General features: G+C 51.8%; 1 protein-coding gene and 1 non-coding gene across 2 annotated transcripts; one reads left to right on the forward strand and one right to left on the reverse strand.

Annotated features, from left to right (window-relative positions):
• Positions 1 to 4318: 4318 nt before the first annotated feature.
• Positions 4319 to 5965, forward strand: LOC123084201 (uncharacterized). Its single transcript, XM_044505926.1, is given in 3 exon segments — positions 4319 to 4402; positions 5070 to 5508; positions 5511 to 5965. Coding segments are annotated over 3 exon segments (978 nt in total).
• A 1086-nt stretch (positions 5966 to 7051) lies between these two features.
• TRNAA-AGC (transfer RNA alanine (anticodon AGC)) lies at positions 7052 to 7124 on the reverse strand. Its single transcript has one exon. It is a non-coding gene; the product is annotated as a tRNA-Ala (tRNA).
• Positions 7125 to 8163: the final 1039 nt, after the last annotated feature.

The following is an 8163-nucleotide window of genomic DNA, read 5'->3' on the forward strand; positions in this document are numbered from 1 at the left end:
AACAGCGTCGCGGCGCCGCGGGAAATCGCCGCCGTCGCCCCACCGTCATTCAGAGTAGAGTAAGCCCCCTCGACCCTCTCCGCCCATCATCTCCTTTGGTTTATATATCAGCCGATAGATAGATTGCCGGAGCGTTTTTTTTAATTCTTGCACCAAATCCGTCGCCTCACCCATCTGCGTTTTTCTTTCCTTTTTTCTTTCAATGCGTCGAGTGATTTCAATCCGTCGCCCCGGAACGAGTTTGTGCTGGGTGAATCGCTTCCTGTCCGTTTTTCTTCTAGTGTCCCACTGCAGGGCTTTGACATCACTAGGATGTTCCTTTCTTGATAATGGGAATATATGAATATCAAGCGGATATCAATTACACCCGGCCTCTGCAATAACATAATGTCAAGAGCTAGTCGAGACATCAAGGATGCACACAGCCAAAAGAAAAAAAAAAGAAAAACGCCGAACGGATCAGCAAAGTAGGAGGAACTACCACCACCAGAGACCACACAAGAAATGCAAAAAAGGTTCTCCAAGAACGACGCCTCCAAGAAGGAAACCGTGCACCAACACAGTCGTCACCTGATCACAGATTATGGGTTTTCATCCTGAAGAAAGTCTGACTGAACTCCAAACAATGCCTTCAACAAGAAGACGAATAGAGATCCGCCATTGCCAGGTACAACCAGTGAAGGTCGGACCAAGGGTTTTCACCCCGGAAGTCGAGACTTTGTGCCCAAAGAGCACCGCCAATATTTAGTCCACATGTGTTGTCGTGCCTGCTAGCCGGTACTCCTGCCGATCATCTGGTCCACAATCTTCACCACAACCAAACTCGCCTCTGTCGTCACTTGAAATCTAGAACTCCACATGAGCCATCGAGATCCACTGGTCATTTGATCCGGCAAAACCATCTTGAGATTCCCCATCATTGTTAGCGCCACGGTAACTGCCGGTAAATATGCCTCGGCGTACCTCATGGTGCCGACAAATCGGAGTGTGATAGGTCCACAAGAATGACCGAGGGCAGCGACATAAAATTAGACTGATTGCTGGTGCGGAGATCCGGTCAAGGAGCTTAACCGCACCAACCCCGCAAAGCAAACCTGCCATGTAATGTCCCTCCTGAGCCTGTTGTTGGGAACGATCACTCTTGGCGCCCGACGGTCCATGTGTTGCGGCAGTTGATTGCCGGCAACTCCATGGACACCTCTGGCACCCACGAACTCACTTCGGTCGCAACTCTGCGTCGCGTGGACCAGACGTACGTCCGCGAGTGACTCATCACCCGGCGGTCCATGTACTGCAACGACAGATTGCCGGCGACACCACGGACTCCACAGAACCCATGAACTCGGTCCGGTCACAACATGGCGTCGCTTGGATCAGACCCGTGTCCACGAGCAGCTGCCGTTGCTCTGATGATCTGACCGCCACCATCTTGTGTCGTCGACCTCACAATCCGGCCACCGCCGTCCTGTGTCGTTGTCCTCATGATCTGGCCGCCGCAATACTGCGTCGTGGCCTTCCGATTTTGCAGGTCGCCGGCCTTCCGACTGAACGTCGGAGTTGGATGCACGACTAGAGCAGTAAGCCACCAATGATTTGCATGCAGGTCTAATGCATCCTGCCCCATGTACATGCATACATGCGCTGGGGTATGATTGTGCGCGCAGACTTGATCCGGCCGCCCGCTGAAGCGCAAACCTAGATCAGATCCGAGATGATTGGATCGGTGAAGATTGAAGAGTGCCCAGGCTAATGAAAAAGAAACAGGCCGGAGCGCCCCGCCGCCGCCGTCCCCCGTGGGACGACCTCCTCCGGCGGCGGCGGGGGGAGGAAGGTCAGCGAGAGGTGGCCGGCGGCTGGGGCGGTAGGGTCCCCCGAGTCGCCCGGCGCGGACGAAGCGAGGGCTGAATTAATATTTTAGATTTGTATTAGGTTCCACAATAGAAATCCCACAGAAAAGAAGGGTTTTACTCCAAATCAATTCTCTTTTTCTTCTAAATGAATTCACTTTCCATTTTTCTTTCATGCGTCGTACTAATGTTTTTTTTCTTCTTATATCAGCGAGCAATCAGCATGCCAGACAGCATTGGCATGACCGTCTTGGACGACCTGCCCGAGTGGCTGGTTGTCGACGAGATCCTCGCCCGGCTACCACCCAAAGCCGTGCTCCGCTGCCGTGCCGTCCGCAAGTCATGGCTCAGCAGCACTTCCACCAACTCGTGTTCATCCTCAACCACCACCGCCGCCAGCCCTCGCTCCCCATCATCAGACACGGAGAGGGCATCTGCTGCCTCGCTGTGACCGTCCTCAGGCCAACTCCACCGCGCTATCCCAAACGGACGTCCGGTTTGTTCGGATTCTGTCCGTTTGGGTAGGAGTTTGGGACCGTGTCCGGACCTGTCCTGGGATGCGGTGGCCGTGCGCGCAGTGCGCGGCCGCATCCATTTGCCCCATCCTGTTCACGTCCACTTCAAAAACTAAAAAATAGCATTTCACATGCCAAGCCGTAGTTTAGGTTCATCACGCCGGCCTACACGTCCATCGTCGGCATCAGCCAGCGGCCGGCAACACAGCCAACCTCCAAAATGAATAGTTCTCCTCGCCGGCAACACAGCCGGCGGCCGGCGACACAGCCAGCCTCCAAAATGAATGTTTTCTCGCCGGCACACTCCCAGCGGCCCCGACGGGCGGGCGGCACCCATGCCAGCCTCAAAAAGAACGGCCACGCCGATCGGATGACCTAGTTCAGGCCTTCGGCGTCGAGCATCTCCTTCTGCCTGGCCTCGAACCAGGCCCTCGTCTTGTTGCTCATCTTCGACAAGTCCACGCTCATGATCGCAAGGGCCACCTCCTTCGCTTTGGTGGCGGCATTGGTGGCCTCGATGTCGAGCTGCCTCTGCTTGGCCTTGATGTTGTCGGCCTCGATGTCCAGCTGCCTTTGCCGGGCCGCCTCCTCCATGTTGAGCTGCCTTTGCCGGGCCGCCTCCTCCATGTCGAGCTTTCTCCTCTTGGCCGCCTCCTCCATCTCAAGCTTCTGTCTTTGAAGGTCTAGGTATTGCTTCATTTGCTCGTCCTTGCTTTGCCGCTTCTTCTCGTCTCTCACATCCTTTTGAGACATCATGCCATGCAAAGTCTCATGCAAGGCCATGGATGAGGCGTCACATATGTCGTCCACCTTGGAGTTGGTCTTACCCCTCGGCCTCTTCAACGCCTCGCCATCTCCACCTCCGGCGAACTTGGCCGTCTTCAGTCCTCTTTTCCTTTGTAGTTCACGGTATTGGTCCTTGAACTTAGGGCACATGTTGATGAGCGTCCAACAATGCGTAAAAGTGAATGGTTTGTCATTGTGCCGGGCCTTGAATGCCTCCAAAGATTGAAATGCCTACACCACATGATCAACAACAAGTAAACATGCAAACATATACACGGCCAAAGTCTCATGGCCGTAGCAAGGAAAGGGCTAGAAAGAGGAGATCATACCATGTCCCCAACGCCGAGACCACTCACGGGCCGTGCTTCAACGCTCTCAAATGCGGCGCAATACTTGTTGCACTCTTGTTGGATGAGCAACCATCTTTTTTGAATTGAACCGATGCCACGGTTGCTTGTAATTTGGAAGGGCTCAAACATCTTCCTTTCATGGAATGTTTTGTGGACTCTCGTCCAAAAAACAATGCCCTTTTGTTGCGCGCCGGTCCTCGGATCTTGGCTAATCTCCATCCAAGCTTGGCAAATCAACTTGTCCTCATCTTGTGTATATGAACCCGTGCGAATGCTCTTCCTCTTCTTTTGTGCCTCCGCTCTTTGGGTGAGCTCGTCGATGAACAATGGCGCACCAATAATATCAACGTCATTGCTTTCTTCTTCTTCTTCTTCATCACCTTCGACATAGATGTCATCATCTTCATGCCATGAGTCATCGTGGTCGTAGTCAGCACGTTCGTCGGCCTCTTCATCGGGGACGTACTGGGCACGGCCATCCTGGCTTTGGGTCTCATCGACGTCGTAGGTACGGCCATGGCCACCGTCGAAGATCATGTCCTCCATGTACTGGTTGTAGAAGGGGTCGTCGACCGCTGGCGTTGGGGTTGGCATTCCGTCAAACAAGACACGGGGGGCCGGCATGCTGCCCGTGAACGGTGCCCGTGCCTGCTTTCTTAGCATCTCGACGGACGGCCGCCCGCCGCTGCTGGACTCGGGCGTGACGTTGAGGTCGATGACGGCCGCGGGGCGCGGTGTGGACGGCGCGAACAAGCCCACCTCCGGCGACCCCGAGAAACGGGTCTGTCCGTCGTGCCTTGACGGAGGGAAGCCGGGCGACATGGGCGTGGTGCGCGACGTCGGCGACTGGCAGTGCGTAGGCCGCGCAACCGACGAGCTGGTGCTCGCCGGGGCGACGACCGCTGTAGGGAACCCGGCAGGACGGCCCATGCCAAGCATGAGGATGGCGTGAGCTTTGTTGACGAGGTCCTCCTTCTCGTCGGCAGCGGCCTTGCGCCGCGCGGCCTCCAGCTCCTCGCGCATGGCGGCTCTCTTGGCCGTGGCGGCATTGAGCTTGACGACCGCTCTCTGTTCCCTCCTCTTCGCCGACTCCGCGTCCAACTTGGCGATCTCCTCCGACGTGTACTCCGACCGCGGTTTCCTTGGCGCCTTCTTCTTCACCTTTGCGGGAGGGTCGGCCGCCAGGCCGCCGGGACTCGGCGGGGCGTCGGCCATGAACGGAGGAGAGAGGGGGTGGCGGGAGGGAGGCGGGAGGGTTTGGGGCAAATGACGCCAAATGGGCGTGGGGGGTTTTGGTTTCTCCCACCGACGGGCAGGCCAGGGAAGGACAAGGGCGCGCGTCCCGCCCGTCCGCGCGCTGTCCGTTTCACCCCAAAACCAGCGCAAGTTTGGGCCGGGGATGGGTCAAAAGCGGACACAAAGCGAACACAAAGTCCGTTTGCGCCCGCGCGCTGGGCCGTCTCTTTTGTCCCTTTTACCCCAAACGGACGGGGGCGGACAGGATAGGGTCGCGCGGTGGAGTTGGCCTCAGTGACGCCCATGCTGGCACCAGAGCCTCCAATGATCAAAAGATACGACCCATCCTCCTGTACGCAGACCCCATCCCTCTCTCTGTTATACACCACGCCGCCTGCGATGGCCTCCTCATTCTGTCACAGCAATCTAATTTCTACATCTGCAACCCAGCCACCCGCAAGTGTGCTTCCCTGCCACATCCTCCACTACGACCAGGCGTCAGTGTCGTCGACGTAGCCGGCTTCTACCGGATCCACACATCTGGAGAATACCGTGTGCTTTGGGTGTTATACTCCATACCCATGAGGGGTGACATCACAGTTGACGATCCTGAATACTTCGTCCTCACGGTTGGATCGGACCAGCCAAGATGCATCCAATGGCCGACAGTTTTAGAAAATGGGTTTCCCGCTGGCCGGTCCTACCATTCTCCACCAGTCCACCATCGTGCTAGCTTGCACTGGGCAATAGGTCTCAACATTACGGTATTTGACACCGTAGCCGGCAGATGAGCCGCCCATAACAGTTGGGAGATATGGTGTCATTGTTGGATACGGGTGGCACCCTTGCATTGTGCCGCAGTGATCGTAAGTACTGCACTTTAGATGTTTGGGTGTTGGAGGATTATGATGCTGAAACCTGGGGTTTTCAGTACCGGATTAACTTGTTAGCGATGGAGGCATCACCGCCGCTTAATTTGGGGTTTGGATATGTCGTCCCTAGGATGGCTGTGCTCAACGAGCGTGAGCTTTTGATCGGGCAATGTTCTGGCCGCCTGTTGCATTGTGACATCGATGGTGTGTTTCTAGGAAACGTGGGAAATGAAGGACATGAGAGCTGCTTGACACTTACTATGCATTGCCTTCAAGAGAGCATGATTTCACTTCCACTGTTTGAGGCGCAAGAAGAAGATGCTGTGAACACGGAGCCTCCATTCAGCATATTGCTATAAGATGCTGCAATGCTTGATCTTAATGATTTGGACATCCCATATGAGCCATGTCTTTTGCACCTTGTTCTTACTTATTATTACTACTAGTAGAACCGAACACTTTGTATGTCTGAAGTAGTACTTGTACCATCATCGGTTCATGCTTGTGTTGCTGTCTTGAACTTCATGTTAACGTGTGTTCTGAACGATGGATTATCTATATGCTACCCTGTTTAATTTCAGTTTGCACTCTTAAAAGTCACGAAAGGCATGGTTTACAGTTTGAAATACTAATTTCTTTGCGAAGTTATGGCATTGTAGTTGCTGCAATGGTCAGTTTAGATGCTCCCTTATGGAGCTTTATATTTTGATTTTGTTCAGTGCACAATGGTTTTATTGCTTTTGGCACCTCTTGTCGCTTCCGCTCTTTGTATGGAGAGGATATGTTTTTCATCAGGCAAATTTGGAATCTGATCGTGTCACTGATTGTTACTAGTGGCAAGTAATTTGAACACTACCAGGGTTGGATTTAGGAGTAAGTTACAAACTTTATTTTTTGGGAGTGTTGCTAGCCGGGGTCTTTCTTTCCTGCTGCTGCTTCTGTGACCATGATTTGTGCTAGTAGTATCTTCAGCATGTTATGGTCTGCTGGAAGTCTGGTGTTGGCCGGCGCTAATTTTCTTTAAGGCTGCTGTTCCGTGTCTCTTGTGTTTTTGTTTGTGTTCATCATAGTGGAACCTTGTCTTTTTAGTTTTACAAAAAAAAAAAGGACCATTCATGGAGCAGGTAAATGTACTAATTCCCAGTTCATTTTTATCTGGATGAAGATTTGTAGCTTACATGGTGACGGCTTCACCATGCTGTTCCATTACCGAAAAGAATTGGTGATAATTTTGACCGATTTACATGGTGTGACAGTTTCCACAGTGGCACCTGTTTACAAGATTTAATGCGCATCCAGGGAATCGAACCCTGGTCAGAGTACAGTGGGAGGGTACTATGATACCACTACACCAGATGCGCTTTCATGTTGTATGTTCTTTCTTTACTGTAGAGGAATTGGATTGTTTACACTATTCAGACATGCAAAGAAAAAAGAAAAAGAAATGGAGAAGTGGGGTATCGATCCCCATACCTCTCGCATGCTAAGCGAGCGCTCTACCATCTGAGCTACATCCCCTTTTAATCATGGCTACTATGAACAACGTTTTTTGTTTTGTTTTTGCGATGGGGCTACTCTGAACAACGTTAGTTAACTGCTTGGTTGTTTTGGGAAAATGCTTCTTGCACAACAAGGAAATAAATTTAACATTGACCGCATGTACAAAATTGAAAAGCATGTTTGTGCCAACGGATTTTTTTACATCATAAAACTCCTTATTCATCGATAATGAGTGCTACATCATGTAAAAGGAGATTAACTATGGAATCTGGAGCATCTCCCATCCAAACACTAGGATTAGAGAACCTAGCAAACCTTGAGCAATTCATGGGCTACACCATTGGCATATCTATCAGTCTATGACAATGATCAAACAAGACATGAGGAAATTCACACGACATGTGATAACAATCGTCTAAAATAGCAGTAGCGTCGTCCGCAAAGCTAGCTCTGTTCTTCATTGTATCAACCACCTCCATACTATCTGAGTTAATGATCAAGTGAAAACGGCTGGCAGGTAGGAAAACGTTTCATCACCGCCGTCATAGATATATCATCGAGATATGAGACCTTATTGGCTGAAAGAGAAAAAAACTGTACAATGATCATGCTCGAATTAGATGTAACTGTATGACATCGAATGTCGATTTTCATGTGATATTTTCCCTTATACACTACCCATGGACAAAGTTGTATTTGAATTCCTTGCTGTGTTTTGAATTTTCTGCAGTCTAAAAGGGCCCTTGACAGACGCCTTCATCAGTCAAGGTGCTGCTTCTTCTCTCCCCTACGCAGCAGCAGCACACCTAAAAAGGCGACTGATACCACAGTCCACAGCTCATGTAGTCCCATCGATCGCTCGGAGCACAGAGAGATACTGAGAGAGTGCACGACGTTACAGATTTCGCACCTTCCATCCTCCTCCTCCGGACAGAGATCCAGTGACTTGCCCACAGCAAGTCACGCCATAACTAGCGGACGGGATACTGAATACTGTAGCGCGAACATTGTGGATGGTACTGTAGACCGGGATACTGTGGATGGCCTACTGTAGACG

This window comes from Triticum aestivum, chromosome 4A (assembly GCF_018294505.1).
Source record: "Triticum aestivum cultivar Chinese Spring chromosome 4A, IWGSC CS RefSeq v2.1, whole genome shotgun sequence".
Taxonomy (NCBI): domain Eukaryota; kingdom Viridiplantae; phylum Streptophyta; class Magnoliopsida; order Poales; family Poaceae; genus Triticum; species Triticum aestivum.